The following is a 20,000-nucleotide window of genomic DNA, read 5'->3' as shown; positions in this document are numbered from 1 at the left end:
AATAGGCATATAAAAAGATGCTCAACATCATGTATTTTCACAAATTTAAAAAATCAGATACCAACCACCAACTATAAGAATACTTAAAACCCAAAATCTGAGCAAAATCAATTGCTGATGAGAATGTTTAGCAACAGGAACCCTCATTCATTGCTGGTGGGAATGAAAAACGCTACGGCCACTTCAGAAGATGGTTTGACAAGTTTCTTAAAAAGTTCAATACAGTTTCATATGCTCTGGCAAACCCATTCCTAGGTATTTACCCAACTGATTTGAAAACTAAGTTTACATAAAAACTTGCCCATCACTGTAGTAGCTTTATTCCTAATCACCAACTGAAAGGAAGTATGTGTGTTGTGGGGAAGAGTAATCTGCTGAGGTTGCAGCTTTCCAGATACACGGGACACCCACGGGTGATGCTGCCAATCTTCTCTCTCCTCCCATATTCCACTGGATGCAGATGTGATGACTAGACTGTCGTCTGTCTTGAGGAAAAAGACAAGAAAATGCAATGACACCTCTCCAGACATCCATGGGCTGTGGGCCATTACCACACCATCTCTCTATGTACTTTTTATAGCAGAAAGATTAACCTTTATTAGTTTAAACAACTGTTTGTTGTGTTTTCTGTGAACTTACAGCCCACCATATTCTAAACTGCCCCTGAAAGAGTCACTTTTGGGAGGAAAGTGTTCCTCCCCTACTTCAAAAAGTGTTTGCTGTTGGAAATACTCATGTACTCCCACCTCCCTGGCAAGAATGACTGGGTTCCAGGAAGGTAAATTCCCATCTCTCCCACACATTTTTCTAACGAGAGCTGTCGGGGAAGAATTTTTTTATCCTTCTCTTGGTTTGAGTATGTAAGCCTGGAGCTCCCTGTTGGGAAGTCTAGCTTGGTAGAGTCAGCTACCAAGGAATGAGGGAATGAGGATTTCCTCATTCCTTGGTATGAGGTCAGTACCAGAGTAAAGCAAACCCACAGGGAAGAGAGACAGCTGGAGAGCAAGCAAGAGCAGAGAGGTTAAACTCCATGTTTCTTTTAGTTTGTTTCTATGAGTTAATAATAATTTCTCTTTTTTGACTGGTTCACACTCCATTTCTATTACTTGCAATCAAAGAGTCTAGGCCAATATAACTAATGTGCTTTTAAACTGTGAGATGAGGTATGAAGAAAGGAAGAGCACTATGAGAAAGATTAAGGGGTGAGTTAGGGAAGACTTTTAAAAAAGCAACAGGTAAGAAGACCCCTAACAAGCACATGGATGCCAACCTGGAAAAGATTGCAAGGACAAGTTTCCCGCATGCCTCCTTCTGGCCCACCATATCCTCAACATGAATTCAGTGTGCTCTAAACATAGGAGGGAAGGGTTTTCGTGGAAAGGGCCCCAGGGCATATGGCTAGAGATCTAGGTGAACAGATCTTGAGATGTCTGTGGATCTACCAGTAGAGTTGAAGGTGACGAAGAAGAAGAAGGAGAAGGAAAAGGAGAAAAAAAAAAAAAGGAAAGAAAGAAAAGGCAACCCCATTTAGATATAAAATATGCTAAAATATATTTCCCCATAGTAAAGTTTCATTTGCTTGTTTGTTTTTACTTTGCTAATGGTAAGGACCTGGAGCTCACTGGCTCCCCAGCCTCACACCCTAAAGAAGGAAATCTGCCAAACTACATGCCCATGCATGTCCCCCCCACTTAGAGGGGATTTGGGCTAAAGATAAACAACTTAAACAAGAAATCAGCACAGCTGCCTGTACTAATCAACATATACTTTATTTATAAAAATGAATGGTCATCCAAGGATTGTCCAATATTTATGGAAAACTTACAGCATAAAAAAAAAAAAAAAAATTGCCCCTAGAGAAAAAAAAGTTAACGCAAGATAGAAACAACTTTTAATGAATTCTATCTAATGTCATCGGAAAGATTCAGGTATAAATTCTATCCATACAGGAAGAACAAGCAGCTATGAAAAAAGAAAAGAAATCAGATAATAACAGAAAAATGCAGAAGATTAAAAATATGATTGCCAAAAGTAAAAAAATCCAGTGTAAGGACTAAATGATGGAATAGTTAGTATTAAAAATCAAGCAGTGATCTGGGAAACATTATCAGGAAAATTCATCCAAACACAAACCATGGAAAATATAAGAGAAAAGAGATACTCACATGTATGCAGAATGTGGATTATATAGTTAATAGCCATTTCAGAGGAAAGAACAGAGAAAACAGGGGAGGAAATGAAATAATAAATTATCTCCCTGAGTTAAAAGCAACAATTACTTAAACTGAAAGATCCAACCCATTGTCAAGTGATAAAAACAAGAGACTCAGATACATCCTGGTAAAATAATTTAAGGAAAGGTTGTCTTCAAAAGAGGGAGGAAAAAACAGATTGCCTATAGAGGAATGGGCTTAGTTTGGCATCATAGTTATCCATTACAACGGGTACTACAAGGTATGAGGCAAAGGTTTCAAAGGGAAAACTAATTTGCGACTAGAATACCAAAGGATCAGTCAAGTGTGAAGGCAAAATACAGACATTTTCAAGAAACTGAGAATTCAGATATTTTATCTCCCATTTACTGTTTCTTCAAAATTATTTTAGGATACAACTCAACAAAATGAGTAAGATATTTAAGAAAGAGGAAGACATGGCATCCAAAACAATGTAACTAATCCGGGAGTTCAATTAAAAACAAAAAATCCCAGATAGTTGTGCTCTGAACGCACTACATCAATGAAAATTAGAACAAGAATCCCAATTTTTCAAGGCAAAAATTTTTCCAAAAAATGAGAAGTTTGCATTCATCAAATACTGCAGTCAAGCTAGGAAAATTCTGATGATCAATGTGCTGCTTCTGGTGTTAAAAAAAAAAAAAGAAAAAAAAACCTAGAAATTTTACACAAGATGTAGAAGAACATTACCACCCAAATATGAAGTAAAACAAACCGGGGTATCTTAACACTTACAGTGTTAAGGGAAAAGAATCCCTTCCCTGTGTTCCATGTCACAGAATTACACTTTTTATGAGTCTAATTGCACTACTTGGTTCTGCAATAATTATTTCCTAATTGTAACAGTAAAGATAACGATCACTATCACTTATTTAACACTTAATGTAAGTCCTCTTCTAATTCTTTTAGATTTATTAGCCAGCTTAGTTCTTTCAAAGACAGCACAGTAGAGCTGCCTGGGTGGCTCAGTGGGTTAAAGCCTCTGCCTTCTGCTCTGGTCAAGATCTGAGGTCCTGGGATCGAACCCCTCCTTCTGGCTCCCTGCTCAGAGGGAAGCCTGCTTCCCTTTCTCTCTCTGCCTGCCTCTCTGCCAACTGTGATCTCTGTCTGTCAAATAAATAAGTAAAATCTTTTCAAAATAAAAACCTAAAAAAAAAAACAAAGACAGCACAGTGAAATTAAGTAACTTGCCCAAGGTCACACATGGATTAGTAAACACAGGCATTCTGGCTCCAGAATCCTTACTCTTTTTTTTTTTAATATTTTATTTATTTATTTGACAGACAGAAATCACAAGTAGTCAGAGAGGCAGGCAGAGAGGGAGGAGGAAGCAGGCTCCCTGCTGAGCAGAGGGCCCGAGGCGGGGCTCAATCCCAGGACCCTGAGATCAGGACCTGAGCCGAAGGCAGAGGCTTTAACCCACGGAGCCACCCAGGTGCCCCCAGAATCCTTACTCTTAAACGCTGACCATGATGCTTCTCATAATGCTCTTTAACTTAACATTTTTAGAATCAAGTTATCAATCCAAAACAAGAAGGAATAGTAACAATTATAAAACACAATATAAATTATATAAAACTTACCAATAAAGAGAAAATAACCAAAGTAAGGAGAGGGAAAAGAATATGTGTCAGCTATTTTTCTTACCTTCTTGTACAGGGGTAACTTTCTGCACAGCAAAATTATTATAGCACAGAATTTTCTATATAATAGCAAGTCAACAATTATACATAGATAATTTTTATATAAAATAATAATATAAAAACCAGCAGGGAGGGGCACCTGGGTGGCTCAGTGGGTTAGGCCGCTGCCTTCAGCTCAGGTCATGATCTCAGGGTTCTGGGATTGAGCCCCGCCTCGGGCCCTCTGCTCAGCAGGGAGCCTGCTTCCTCCTCTCTCTCTGCCTGCCTCTCTGCCTGCTTGTGATCTATCAAATAAATAAATAAAATCTTTAAAAAAAAAAAAAAACAGCAGGGAGCAGAGAGATAAGGAATTTAAATTCCTCACATTTCACAGCAAGTATGATGGTTAAATTTATGGATACACAGTAGATACTGTCTAATTTTAATTTTAAAATGTTTTATAAAATTTATATAGAAACTCAAAATCTAAGATCACAAAAGCTACACGTAATACATTAAGAAATAGCAATAGAAGCAAATTATTTAGAACTTTGGGAGGATTATCAGAAAAGCTAAAAACAGAAATGGAGGAGAACTAGGGAGGGGAAAGTCCATAATTTTTATTAAAATTAGCAGATATTTTATTGTTAAAAATATTATGTAATTCTATTAATAAAAGTTGTATCCTGTAAAGAAGGGCATAAACTGGTGAGCACAGCCCTCCATTCAGGCACGGTAATACAAAATGAGAATAAATGCCACCCGTTCATAAAACCAAGTGGATAATACACAAACGTATTACAGAATACTTATGTTCTTTATTGATTCTTTGTTTCCACATCGTTAGGGACTAAATGGCCCATTTTTGTCATATATACTTCTAAAGAGACATTCATTTCATCAGCTTTAGACAACTGTTGATCACACATACTCCAATCCTCTACCTTGCACACCACTTTTAAAGAGCTGTCTAAATTCACACCTCGCTGGGGGAGGGGGGGGGGGCTTGGGGGTTGGGGTCTACACTGGTATAGCCTTTTCAGGGTATAATTTCGCAGTCCTTATTGAAATGTGAAATATGGCCACACGCTGACCTAACAAGTTCACCTCTCAGAATCTACCATATAGCAACACCCCCAAATACTCAAAGATAACTGCATACACGGACTTTCAGTGAAGCAACTACTGTTTAACACAGAGGAAAACGAAAACCATCTGAATGCGCACTAGTTAGACGCAAAATATTTTGTTGCCTTTTAAAAAATAAAATGCATCTATATGGAGTGACGCTAAAAAGTATTGGCAACATATCGTTAATCAAGAAAAAGCAAGATACAGAATCATATAGTTTGTGCGTGAGATAGATACATGATAGGTAGAGACAAACACGTACTGGGCAGAAGGCAGTGCAGGGAAGAAGTTTTTACTTTGAAATTTGATTTTTTTTTCTTTTTTTACAACTAGCATATATTGTTTTTATATCTTAGGAAATCAAAGTATATCTCAATAAATTAAAAAATTTAAAAGGAGAAAGACTCCATGTCTTTGCATTGGTTCGCTCTCAGATCTAAGGAAATAAAACCTCATACAGAAGCACGTGGATGAGGGAACAGGGCAGCTTCACCGGTTGGGTCATTTCTTAGGGGACCAGGGGGTAAACCGGGCCGCCGAAACACTAGGGCAGAGGTCTGGAGAGAACCCGTGAGCCCCAGCGCGGGCCAGGCGGCCAGGGACTCGCGCGGGGAGGACGGGTGCCCCGGGACGGGGGTTACTTAGGAAACCGGGACGCGCAGCCTACACGCCAGGAAACACCCCGGGAACCCGGCGCTTGGGAAAAAGGGCGGAGGGTCAGGGAGCGAAGGGGCGGGCCGGCGCGCAGGAGCGCGGCAGGGATCTAGGGACGCGCCCCGAGTCCGAGGCGCGGCAGGCGGACACTGTTTGGCCCACCGGGGCGGCCGGGGAGTTCGGGGGCAGCTTTCAAAGCCGGGGAGACGGGCAGAGCGCGCGGGGAGCGCGCAGCGGGCACCGGCGGGCGCCCCAGGCCGAGGCCGAGGCCGCAGTCCCCGGGGCGCGCTCGGGTGGGGACGCCAGCTCCAGTACCTTCCCAGGAGAGCTCTCCTCCGGGTTCCCGCTTCAGGAACTTGTACCAGAACGTGTCCACGCGGCCCGGCTCCGCCCCGTCCTGCGCCGCCTCCTCGGGCGCCAGCTCCACCTCCCCGAGCCACAGGCCGGGCTCCTGCAGCGCCAGCGCCCCCGCGCCCGCCGCCGTGCCCGCAGGCCTCAGGCGCACGGCCCCGCGCGGCTCCCAGCGCCCCAGCTCGGGCCGCGACCCCACGACCAGCAGCTCCGGCCCGGCCCCGGCCACCGCGGGCGGCACCACCACCCCGAACCGGAACCGCATGGCGGCGGGCGGCGCAGCTCCGGGTGTCGGTGCCCGGCGGCCGGCGGACGTGGCCCGAGCGCGAAGCGGCCGCGGCGATTGGGCGGCGGCGCAGGGGGCCTGGTCGCCAGGGGCCGGGGCGCCGGCGGGGACACGTGCGAGGCTGCACCTTTTTTGGGCTACATCACGCGGTCTAGAAGCCGGGCCTGGTCCAGCCCGGGGCCTGTGGCGACGGGAAGCGGGCGCGGGACGAGTGTCCTCTCGCGGAGAAGGACGCTTGCCCGGGCGGATCGCCTCTTCCCGCAGCGCGGCTCCGCGGGGCCGCTGGGGACGCGGCGGAGGCGACAAAAGGGAGTCTAAACGGGTTAGGAAAGGGAGGAAAACAGCCCAGAAACCCTGCGATTTTCCTGTCATCTTTCCCAAAAAGTCGAAATTATGTTTTTGTGGGTCGTAAAGAAAAATGGCCTGACATTAACAGTGAAGTTGGGGGAAGACCCTGGCCCTTAACAGGTCCCTTCCTCCGGGCCTCCGGTTTCTTTATCTGTAACGTGAGGGTATAAAATAACCATCTTGAACGACCCTGCTAACTCCGAAGGTCTCTCTGATTGGTGGAAGAGATGCCGTTCAGAGCCCAGAGCTGATGCAGAAAAACACTGGTTACTTTTCCCTTGCCTAGTCCAATTTGATGCCTGAAATGACACATGATCGCTTTCATTTTTTCAAAAAATATTCTATTTTTAGTATATGTAAAACGCGTTTGGAGTAAATACTTTCGAGTCCTTTTCAAGGTAAAACAATACGGACCATAATTCTATGATTACAAATGTGTGATATTTTTTTAATGGCATAAAAACAAAAAATGCTTAAAATTTGCTTTCAGTAAACCAAATACTGTCAAGAAATACAGATTTATAGCTGTTTGGTCAAAAGGAAAAACCTATTTACCTGGGTGGGGAGAGGGCTTTAATTTTTGTTACTGGTTTAAGATAACCATCCTTCCTGTTTACGTACTTGTTATTTTCTGGTTCTTTAATAAAATTGTTCTCCTGTTCTTACATTTGTATATTCACCACTTAACAACCAGAGACACATAAATATTCCTAGTTCATGTTTTTACCAGTATTTGAAAGCTTGTGAAAAATAGGGCGGGGGGAGTTAAAATTTCATGCATTAAGAATATCATAAGTAAAACAAAAAGAAATACAAATGTAAGCCATACAAACTGAGTCTGTCAGTGGAACAGTTAGTAAACTAATATGCTTTACTCTTAAATATTGATATTCCATTCAGTGTTTGGTTGGTTGCTAAGCTTAAGGATAAACACAAAGAAAAGAAGACAGCAAGGCTAGCCAAACATGGCTGATTCAGTAGCAAAGCAGACATTAAATCATGGTGGCATGTGAGTCAGCTTATTCAGATTGCTGTTAACAAAATATTCTTAGACTAATTTTAGGAAATTAAGAGTCGTTTGGCCGTGCAAGGACCCTGGGAACTGTCAATTCAGGACTTTCTTCTGTTGTTCTATGCAGCCTGTGTGTATGCTTTCCAAATGGCATTATTCCCACCAGCTCTTCCAGGGTGAGTATTGTCCATTCCGTAGATAAAACGAGGAGAAAAGGAGGAGGGGGAGAAAAGGAAGGAAGAAAAGAAAGAATGAAGGAGAAAGAGACAAAAGGGGCAACATATTTGATCAAGAGGCATTATTTCCTTTACTTTTCTATCATAAAGGAGTTGAGTAATTTTAACAGTCAGAAGTATCCCCTTAATCCCCAAACCAAATATGTAGTATTTTACAGCATAGATTGAAATATAGTAGATGTGATAGCTACATTGTACACTAAGTAAAATGCAGTTGGAAAGAAGAACAAGACCAAAAGGACATATTCCAAAGCCTCAATCATACTTCATCAATCATTTGAACTTATTAACCATAAAAATTATTATAGCCATTGAACCCTTATTATGAACTAAGCATGTGGTTTTCAAACTCATATTGTCTCATTTAATTCTCTTACCAGTCCTAAGAAGTAACTAATATGGCATCTCCATTTTTGTATGTGAGGAAAATGTGCAGAAAGTTTCAGTAAGCAACCCATAGCAAGGAAGGGACAGAGCTGGTGCTAAAAGTCATCCATTCAGCTTACAGTTAAAGATATATATAATATACATTATAAAAAATTTGATTTCTAGGAAAATCACTTACAGACTACCTTTAAATCCCAGCATATTTAAGTGAGTTATTCTCCACTAGCTCTTAATGAAAAACTAACTTCCTATAATTATTTCCTATAACCAATTTCATCCTTAGGAATGATGAAACAGATAAATCTAAACTAATAGACAAGTCTATAAGGACATAAATATTTTGGTACTTAGAATGGATTTGATCTCAGACCCCAGAAAATGGTCATTGTTATGCCTTTATACACCTGTCTTCTTGACAATGGAAATACAGATTTGGAAAGTCAAGGTAAAAGGGTGCCGGGGTGGCTCAGTTGGTTAAGCATCTGCCTTTGGCTCAGGTCATGATCTCAGGTTCCTGGATTGAGCCCTGTGTCTGGCTCCCTGCTCAACAGGGAGTCCGCTTCTCCCTTTCCCTCCCTGACCCCAGTTCTGCTCTTGTGTGCTCTCTCTTCCGAATAAATAAATAAAATCTTAAAAAAAAAAAAAAAAAGGTTTTTTTCCTGGTTGAGTCCTCCATCTGAGATTTCTTCTTACAGTTCAAAAAATTGTGGTATTTATTAGAAGTGATTATTTATGGAATCCGTTTGAAGTTAGATTCTTGATGCTATATGAAGACAAGTTGAATTTAGAGCTAGAGTTGGCTCAGTAAAGAAACATAATTTTGATAATTTTTAAAAGACCAAACTAATTTGTTGTCATTGAATTTCATTTCTATAGTGCTATCTTTTATAAAACTACAACATTTATTGAAGAATGGGTGATAAATTCACATTTAGAGTTTCAGGATCCAATTCAAATGTAAATTCTTTCAATGCTCCCTCAGGGAAAGCTATTATTTAGAACTATGGTAATTTATGTTTTCTGAAGAAATCTTTCACTAGTCAGTGAGTTATCATAAATCTTCCTTTATAACATTGTATATGTATACACACACTCACTAATGCAAACCATATTTCATCCAAATAGTTCAGGGACTGTTATAAGCATTAGTTTATTACTTGTCAGAACATACTAAGAGTTAAATGTGCCACATACACTATTTCCAATTCTGTGGTTTAAAAAAATAAAAAAATAAAAGCAAACAACAAAACCTTCCTGAAAGAATTTAATTATAGCTTAGAAAATTTGCATATTGCAGCTTACTTTTTTCTGGGTTGGAAAATTGTAGGTTAGGCTACTTGAAATCCCTTCAAGGATCTGAAGCAATAGACAGATTTGACCTATACCCAGGCTTTGTCTAAAAATTCCACAATTTCTCAACTATTTAAAAAATCCATGCCCCTTTCTGATACATATAAAAATCTCCTATCTGCAGGAGATTCCAATAATTCCACCTCCCACCCCATCCCACCATACAGACAAGAACTGCATTTTTAGGACATCACCAACAGTCAGTTTAGTCATGCATTTTTATGCAATTTATGCTACAGAAATATTGATTTTTTTAAATTGACCAGAGCCAAAGGCAGTCGCTCAACCAACTGAGTCACCCAGGTGTCCCAGAAATATTGATTTTTTTTAAATGGTCCAAGTATAAAATTACAGTGAAGCATATTTCTTTTCAAAAGATATTGACCTGCCCCTTCCCTGCCACGCATGTGTACACACACACACACACACACACACACACACACACGCCGGCTGCTGTCCGCTTTGTAAAACCCACACCTCCTCTCCGCACTTCTGAACTGAATGCCTCTTCTCAACAGGTCGTCTGAGCCTGGATTCTGTCAAGCAATGACCCCAACTGGCTCTTCCTAGCGAAAGTACAGGGCCAGGCCGGTTAGCTGGACCTTGAGTTCAGAGACACCAGTTCAGAGCTTCCTTCAGATTGAAAAAGAGCCTCCTAGGTCTGGGGTAATTTGAATGGCAGGTTAATTAACACCTCTCTCAAAAAGGGTAGAAGGGTCAACACCTCATCCACTAGGAATAAAAGAGTAGTGGCTAGGAAGGATGATTTGAAACTCCAACGGGAACTTTCGAGGAGTTTGAGAAAAGGGAAAGAGTTAGCTGGAAGCAGAGCAGGCTCCTTGATACTTAAGTGAAGAACTGAGACTAAGGTGGGGAAGGCGAGCAGCCCCGCGCGGGGGAGGGGCAGGAGGCAAGCCTGACAAGTAGTTTTCAGGAATTTGAACACTCTGTAATTCACCCTTTGCTGCTTTTTCCTAATCATTGTACGTGTTTCTATCAAGCCTACAGGTATTTTAAACGTGACGCTGTTTAGGATGCTTTTGTCTGGCGTGAGGAAAGGAGGACAAACAGAAGGTTGGTTTGGAAACATTGGTTTACTTCAACACCAGGGGGACAACGGTGAGGATCCCAGAAGGAAAGCAAGGATTGGTGATAGCTGGCAAGGAGAAGCCTGAAGTGAAACCCCATTGACCTTCGATAGGAAAAAAAGGGTAAAGCAGGAACTGTGTAAAGACCATGGGCTTCCCCGGCTAAACTCTAGTTCATACTAGGAGCTCAAGGATTCCCGGAAATGCAGAATCGTTGGGGAGAAGTTGTACTCCTGTTTAATTAAAGGAAGTAACCACTTATTCAAAACTATATCCTCGTCCAAGCATGCGCTATGGAGATTGTCAAAGTATAATTTTCCAAAATGACTCTCACATATATTAATGAAGAAACCAGCAGAATGATAAAAGTGGTTCAAAAAGAATTCCAGACCTAATATGTATAGACTCGGAAAGACTGGTAGATTACTAGATTAGATACAAAACTGATTAATATCCTACTGGGCACTAAAACTAACTTTTGGATTTATCTATCCTGCCACCCAGAAATCACTTGCATTTTAGACAGATAAACATCTACAATATTGAATAAATAGCTTTTGGAGGGAGGGCCCTAACCAATAGTAAACAGTAACATAAATCAGGCACAAATATTCTTGTAGAGGATGAAATAACTCGGAGGGTACTGAGGGTCCTGCTCCAATACGCAAGACAGGCAGTCACCCTTATATCTCAATTCTAGGTTTTGGATATTTTTTCTGTACAGTGTATAAAAATAACAATAATAACATCCAGATTATTGAACTCTTATCTACAATGGGCTTGGCATTGTGCTGGGTGTCAAACACCTCTTATCTAATTCTGTCCACATTTCCATGATGTAACTATGATCTCCATTATCCAGAAAAAGCCACAAATTGTTTGAGCATTAACTGATTTGCCTAAGGCCGTACAACTAATAAATGACGAAGACAGGAATGCCTGACTCAATAGCCTCTCCAGACAAGGACTCAGCACATAGTTGGGCACAGAAACACTAGGCTGAAGGGCTGGGGAGGCCTGGGGAGGGCTGAAATGCAATCCATGCTCCACTTGCAAAGCCTTTTGTTCTGGGTGCAGTTCTCCTCCCATAAACTGTCTGTTCCTGGGTAAGCCTAGTGCCACGAGGCAAATCTACATATGGAGCCTTGGGGGGTGCCATCTCTCAGGTCTAACACATTTCACTATTTCCTTCTCCAAGCAGGGAATTATTCCAATTCTCACAAAGACATATATAAACTAAAGCCCTACTCTAAAAGTGTTAAAAAAAAAAAAAATTAAGTTGTTTAGATCCAGTTGGCAAACCTCAGTAAAATTAGAGCTGTAAACAGATTATATGCAGCAGTCTGGACAAACACAGATGAATCTAACTAGATTTAGAACAGTACCCTAGACTTTATATACATTCACTATGACCATATCATCTGCCTTTGGGGTCTGCCCTGTGGGAGACTGCACTCTCTGCTAAGATTTTGTTATGCACGAACTTCACCAGAAACTCCACAGCCCTTCTGTAGTGCAGGGAACTCCAAGAGATGAATGAAACAGGAAACCAAAATTCTAAAGCTTCTTTCCTTGGAAGAAGGCCAGAAACTGCTATTATGAGAGAAACAAGTTTTCTTAATCTGACTTAGCACATTTCCCTTCGATTTCAGGTAGAAATGTGACTAGAGTGAGGTGTTAATATCTCTGTACCCCTACACAAAAAAGAGCTTGTAGAATTTATAAAGTCAGGGTAGGGGGTAAGGGTAGGGAGGAGTTCTAGATGGAGAAATTGTAAGAGTAACAGTTGCTCCCTCTGTGGGAAGTAACATAGTGGCTGCAACATCACTGGTCTGTGATCTTAGAAACCACTGGTACTTTCTGTAGCAGAGACCACAAAACTGCAGACCACAACCGACAGACATACATGGGCTTCTGTTTAATTCCTTGCCAAAATATAAATATTGGAAAATTTCACAGGAATATCCAAATTTTTATCTTCTCTTGAAAAAAAAGATTTAGCAAGAAGGGGCCACAGCTTCCAAGACACAATGGGTGGAGCTGAGAAGGGACTGTCTCCCCCTTTGGATGGGCTTGAACTCCCAACACTCCATTTTCCACCATGCCCATATTGTCTCCCTGAAATTGGGGCCAAGTTGTTGTTTATCCTGATACTCCAAGAGTTTTTGTTTGTTAGTTTTCATGACAGCATTAAAAAGGAAGTAGTGACGATATGAAGATACTGGAAGTTTTATTTAGGTTGATGAAAATGCAAAATAGTGCAGCCACTTTGGAAAACAATTTGACAGTTCCTCCAAAGGTAAAACATAGTGTTAACGTATGACCTAGCAATCCCACTCCTTCACAAGATATGGAAAACAATGTCCATTCAGAACTCTGCAAGTGAGGGGCGCCTGGGTGGCTCAGTGTGTTAAGCCGCTGCCTTCGGCTCAGGTCATGATCTCAGGGTCCTGGGATCGAGCCTCGCATCGGGCTCTCTGCTCAGCAGGGTGCCTGCTTCCCCCTCTTTCTCTGCCTGCTTCTCTGCCTACTTGTGATGTTTCTCTCTGTCAAATAAATAAATAAAATCTTAAAAAAAAAAAAGAACTCTGCAAGTGAATATACATGGCAACATTATTCCTAATAGCCAAAAATTGAAAACAACTCAAATTTCTATCACCTGATGACTAAATCAACAAAATGCGCTATATTTGGCCATAAAAAGAAATAAAGTACTGATGTATGTTATAACATGGCTTGATTTTGAAAATGTTATGCTGAGTCAAAAGGCCAGTTGCAAAAGAGCACATACTGTGTGATTCCAATTATATGAAATGTCCTGAATAGGCAAGTCTACAGATACGGAAAGGAGGTTTGTGATGTCTCAGATCAGAATCTATAGGGAAGGGAATGAGGAGTGACTAATAAAGGTATAGGGTTTGGGAAAGGAAGTGTTAAAAATATCCTAAAAGTGATTATAGTGATGGTTGCACAAATCTGTGAATATATTAAAATTAAAATTGTACACTTTAAATAGATGACTTCTATGAATAATATCTCAATAAAACTGTTCCAAAAACAGCAAGTCAACTATTAGAACAGCTGTGGGCCTCTTGAAGTCATGTGGGTTTTGAACCCCTGGTTTTTTGGTTTGTTTTAGATTTTATTTATTTCTTTGAAAGAAAGAGTGAGAGAGAGAAAGAGAAAGCCCATGAGCAGGGGCAGAGAGAGAGAGAGGGAAAATACGGTTTTACCTCCTGAGCTGGGAGCCCAACACAGGGCTTGATCCCAGGACCCTGGGATCATGACTTGAGCTGAAGGCAGATGCTTAGCTGACTGAGCCATCCAGGTATCCCGAACCCCTGTTTTTCAAAGGAAAATACACATAAACCTGATTCCTAAGAATCTGCAAGAGGAGGATTTGCTTCCTCCAGCATACACTGAGGTACTGATTTGCGATAGTACATAGAAGAATAACCTTTTTATTTTTTTCAGCTTCTTCCAAAAGTGATAACCATTTCACAAGAGACAATCTATATACAAATACTTTTGAAGATTTATTCATTTGAGAGAGAAAGAGAATGCAAGCATAGGGGGAAGGGGCAGAGAGAGAACGAAAGAGTCTTAAGCAGACTCCAGCACGATACAGAGCCCAACATGGGGATGGTCTCACGACCCTGAGGTCACAACCTGAGTTGAAACCAAGAGTTGGTCTCTTCAACCAACTGTACCACCCAGGCACCACAGTGTACAAATACTTTTGAAGTATACAGCATTGGGTAGGTGACTTGGAACGCACCAACAAATATAAAACGTGATTCTTGTTCTCATAGAGTTCATCAGTATAGTTGCTGGAAAGAAATACACATGAAAACTGTTACAACACAAAAAATTATTGTTTTCAAGTTTAACAATACTAAATTACTTGTCACCAAGCAGCTACGAACAACTAGCGGCAGGCATCATAAAGGTCGCAGAAGGACTGAAGCACCAAGGACCTAGACAGGTTGGGTCTGGTATCCGGTCATGAAGGACTTGCAACCAGAGCTTGGAATGGACAGAAGACAAGAAAGAGGTGGGGGTGAAGGGCCACTGGTATTCCGGTACACCGGTAACCACAGCAACAAAAGCAGAGACACAAAAAATCTCAAAGCATGTTTAATGTAATGTCAGACTAACAAAGGATACAGATCCCAGAAATTGTTTTTTCTCAGATAACTATATGACATATTCTGCACTAATCAATTATAGGTTAGACTAGTTCTGCATTCTTACTTATATGTTTTACAATTTCTATTAAAAATAACAAAGAGGAGCAGCTGGGTGGCTCAGTGGGTTAAGCCTCTGCCTTCGGCTCAGGTCATGATCTCAAGGACCTGGGATCGAGACCTGCATCAGGTTTTCTGCTCAGCAAGAAGCCTACTTCCCCCTCTCTCTCTGCCTGCCTCTGCCTACTTGTGATCTCTCTCTCTTTCTCTGTCAAATAAATAAATAAAATCTTTTTTTAAATAATAATTATAGAGAAACAAGCATATTATGGTAGTTCTATAATGAAGAAATGGGAAATAGAGAAAAGAAAATGTCTTGGGTGTTTACTGTCCAAAGAGAGAATATCTAACTTATTAAAATCAAGAGGTGAACGATTTCATACACTTTAGTTCAGTATGAAGATAAGTTCATTGTGCTATTTTATAATAGCAAAAATTAGCATACTGTAAATTGTTCTAATCTATTTGCTATTATCTTTGGCAGTGAGTATGTGAGTACACCACCTGCAAGCTTACCAGGCAAACAGTATTAATCATGGCAAGGCTAATATATATTTAATAATCTCATTTAGCTATCCGACTTCCTGAAGTATGATGTTAGATACATGAGATTGCATTTTTTAAGTAAATATCTTTGGATGCAGTAACATTCTTTTTAGAAAGTGTGATTTATTATCACTTTAAGGAAAAAATTGATTTTTCAGAATCTTTAATTTCCAATAAGTGTCCGGCTATGACATAGTCATTGCAAGGCCAGTAAATTCACCTGGGAAAAAAAATTCTGTGGTTTAATTAAGTTTGTATGTCCCAGGTGGAGGAGCAATTGATTCCATGATCAATTTAGAAATTCTTCCAAAGAATAAATGAGAATATAATTTATTTCACCAGATTAATACCTTTAGTAGTCAATCAGTTTAATATAGTTGGTTTCCCACATTGCTCTGAGTTAGAAAATTCAAAGAAAGAACAACTGTGCTTGGAACAGTAGAGTTCTAAGAACCAGAAGGAGCTCCATGTTCCTTTGTTTGATATATGAGGAAACTGGGATGCTTATTAAAAACAGGTTTTAAGTTTCTCATTTATTTGTTTTTATCCATACATCTAATTTTCTAAAACATAAAGGATTATCAGAGACACACACTTCCTTTTGTTTCCATGTCCTTCCTCTCCTGTGGTCACCTCAAGTGTCAATGATACAGCCACCGGAACATACATGATCCATGAGTGAGAAAAGTGATTTTCCTCAAGAAAATAAATATTAGTTATCTTTTGGTTTTCTGAACAATATGATTATAGAACTTTTTAAGAATAGCTTCAAATAGTCTTTAATGTGATGGTTCCATCCATCACCAGCATTTTAAGCCTACTCCCTCCCTTGAGATTTTCCAGGAAGCTGTATTGTCCTGGGTTATGTTCAAGAGCAATCTCAATGTTTTTTAGAGTAGAGAAATTTATTGCACTACCTTCAAATTAACCAGTCCAAAAAAGGAAGAGAGTCCTTGACACTTTGCAATAAAATAATGCATTGGTCTGTATATTCAGGAGTTGGAGGTATATCATTCTCATTATATGTTACTTTACCTTCCAGGTGAACAATACCCTCACTCCCAAGGACCTCAGAGTAAATGGGGATTGATCTTGCTGTTCCTGATCTCCCAGCTGGAAGACCACATGCAACACCCTCTTGACTTGACTCTCTCCTCCCCATTTCCAACCTATGAGATAGTCCCCATTGTTTTCCCTTTCTCCACACTCCCTTCAAGTGGGCCTTTTGGAAAAGGCTGAAGAACTAGGTGTTCAGTCAGGATTAGGTGATGCTTTGATAACAAATGTCCTCAAAATATCCATGACTTAAAACCACCAGCATTTATGTCTTACTCATATCACGTGTCCTTATTGGGTTGACTGAATTATCTGCCCTACATCGTACTCACTGCATGTCCCCCCACAAAAATTAACAGAAAATATAAAAAAGAGGTTAAGATATTTATATATCTTAACCTCTTTGTGCCTAAAATAAGTTAATTCTGGTATGTCCAGAATTCTGGCTCCCTTGAGTTTCCCTGAGGGGATTAAGCTGTAGTCATCCACAGTGGTAACTGCCTTGGAAAGAGTCCCTATATGATCTGCTTCTGCCTTGTCTATTTCCCCACCTCTACTGCTCTTCTTCCTGACTAAACTATTTCATGGAACCATAACTGGCATTTGTGTAGGTCACAAATGATTGAGTATCAGTAGTTTCATAAGTTTCAAATTAATTCCTGAACCAGAATCCTTGATTGAGGATTTGCTTCTAAGGCACGCATACAAACAAAGTTTCACTTGTTTTTTTGAATTTCGTAAAAATGAAACCATACTGCATGTTTTCTTTTGTAACAAGTCTTTTTCTCAACACTATGGCTTTGAAACACATACATCTTGTGGCATGTAAGTATAACTTAATTATTTTTGTTCATGTGTAGCATATTTCATTGCCTGAATATCCTATGCTTTATAAATTTTATTGTTAATAGGTGAATTTTTTTTTAAGATTTTATTTATTTGACAGACAGAGATCACAAGTAGGCAGAAAGGCAGGAAGAGAGAGAGGAAGGGAAGCAGGCTCCCTGCCGAGCAGAGAGCCCAACACCGGGCTCGATCCCAGGACCCTGGGACCATGACCTGAGCTGAAGGCAGAGGCTTTAACCCACTGAGCCACCCAGGTGCCCTAATAGGTGAATTATTTTGGGTATGGACCTATTATAAACATAAAGCTATCAACAGCCTAGTATGTACTTCACGTTGTACATTTGCACTAATTTCTCTAGGACCTATCACTATATAAGTAGTTCTATAAAAGAATTGCTAAATCATACAGTATGTTCATATTCTATTTGTTCTTGAAAAAATATTAAAAATAAGGAACAATAACCTTTACTGGGTGTAATCTAGTATGTACATCTACTGTCTTGCTACTTTCTACATAGCATATCTTCAATGTAAAAGTTTTCATTCTATGCAGACCTGAGTTGGAAAGCAGGCTGAGGATTTCGATTCCTCTCGGGATAGCTCCTCTGGATTTTCTCCTTGAAGAGTGTAATCTCCTTATGTTTACCCTTTTCTTCAAGCGATAAATAAATCCAACTCCTTTAGTTGTTTCTCTAGTTATTTCCATTGCTCTCTTCTGAACTGCCTCCAAATTTTTCAGATCCAGGGTGACCACATAACTTATTATCTTAAGCTGATAAATTTTGAGAATGAAAAGAGGTGTTAAAATAATTAACAATGTTAATTGATTTACAGTAGATGTAAACCAGATTCATGCCAGGCAAAACAGAATGTACTGTTACCCTACTCATATTATACTTTATTTAATGTGCTCTCAAAGCAAATAAAGAATGTTTCTGGAGGACGGGCACATGTTAAGTATTAAGGAGGCATGGTTGGCTACATGACGCGTTTCCATTTATAGCCCCAGTCTCAGAGGATTTACTATGAATTTATTATACACAAGTAACAACACATAATGGTATTTCTAAATAGGAAGTGTAGAAAACACTGGGCTTTTAGTGGCGATGAGGTAACATTAGCTAGGTTTCAGCTGTGTCCCTTAGGGAAATTGTGACTATCTATTTGATCTTCAGTTTGGCAACAGACACAAATCTCAATGGCAATTCAGTACAAAAAGGAGATTTTTCTGAAGTATTAGCTGGTTGCTAAGTAACATGGAAAAATGGTTAAATTAGGAAAAGTTTACTAAATTCCCTTGTATTTACTGGCTTCAGAAAACAGCTCTTGTTTAGATAGGATCTGTTTGACAACTTGTACTTGGAAAACTGAAAGTGTGACATTTTTCTACAAGCAGAAATATGCAAAACAAAACTATTTTAGGCATAAGAAATTTCACAGGGTTAGTATTTGTTTATACAGAACAGTCTATAATGCATCTCATTATTTAGATAAGCAAAACATCAGAATAAAAATGCAAAATATTTAGGAAACAGTCTAATTGCTTCAAAATACTTAGATGTTCTCAAATAGTTTGGTCATAATAGAAGTGATCATTTAATGGGAGCTACATTGTTGCAGTCACTGAGCTTCGGACTTTGGTTTTATTATCTAATAAAATTCTCTTAAGTAGAAATTAGGATTCCATTTTGCTGGTTAAGACACTGAAACTTAACTGGTTAATTAAATTTTTCTGTTACAAGCTAGCAAGTGGCTGAGTTGGTATTAAATCCAAAGCTTTTTGACTCCAAAGGCCTTACACTTATAATAAAATATTTGGAGGTTTTAATTTTATTGCTACCTCATAAAAAAATGCTACAGTTCAAGTGATGTTAAATTAATTGACACCGCAATTATAGTACAGAGATGTGAGGATATTATGTTATCAAAACAATTCAAAATGATGTGAGTAGATATATGGGGGCCCACTTTAAAAAATAGAAGCTATACCTACATTGAAAATGTATTTCTAAACTAAAAAAAAAAGTAATATTAATATTTAAACACTAAAGAGGCTGACTTAATCTAAGTATAAAAATACTATTTTTTAAATGTTGAATTTCACATTCTTGGGAATCAACTTAAGCAATGTCAATTTAGGGGGAAAGTAGGTATTAATCAGTACGATAATGTATATAATCAAGTAGGAGGACTTCAACCCCCAAATTCACAGAGGTAAGATATTTTCTGTTTGTCTCTCAAGTCTATCCAATTTTTGCTATGAAAAAAGTACACTTTGGTAGAGAAATTTTTAAACCACCTTATACTGAGTTTGGTATTATTCTGAAGCAGAAAACTTGAAATCTTTGGAGTAATGCTCCTGTGTAACCTAACCTTTTCAAAATATACTGAAAGTATCCTCAAAAAGTTGAAAATAGAGCTACCTTATGACCCAGCAATTGCACTACTGGGTATTTACCCTGGAGATACAAACATAGTGATCCAAAGGGGCAAGTGCATCTGAATGTTTATAGCAGCAGTGTCCACAATAGCCAAACTATGCAAAGAACCTAGATGTCCATCAACAGATGAATGGATAAAGAAGATGTGGTATATATATACAATGG

The 20,000-nt window shown here is 39.7% G+C and overlaps 1 protein-coding gene across 3 annotated transcripts in view; it reads right to left on the bottom strand.

The window, feature by feature from the left end:
- The window catches only part of EPM2A (EPM2A glucan phosphatase, laforin), a 155,746-nt gene that overhangs the window by 95,591 nt on the left and 40,155 nt on the right, over positions 1-20,000 (bottom strand). The window contains exon 1 of one of the 3 annotated variants that reach the window (XM_059177333.1): positions 5,957-6,647. The exons of 1 other annotated variant lie outside the window; for it this stretch is intronic. In XM_059177333.1, coding sequence (XP_059033316.1) covers positions 5,957-6,257 — 301 coding nt within the window. In that variant the 5' untranslated portion in view covers positions 6,258-6,647. Of the gene's footprint in view, positions 1-5,956; positions 6,648-20,000 lie in introns of those variants that run through there. One more of the 3 variants, XM_059177331.1, reaches the window with a different exon arrangement.

Source organism: Mustela lutreola, chromosome 6 (genome assembly GCF_030435805.1).
Source record: "Mustela lutreola isolate mMusLut2 chromosome 6, mMusLut2.pri, whole genome shotgun sequence".
Taxonomy (NCBI): Eukaryota; Metazoa; Chordata; class Mammalia; order Carnivora; family Mustelidae; genus Mustela; species Mustela lutreola.
This window is presented reverse-complemented; position numbering and strand designations above follow the sequence as displayed.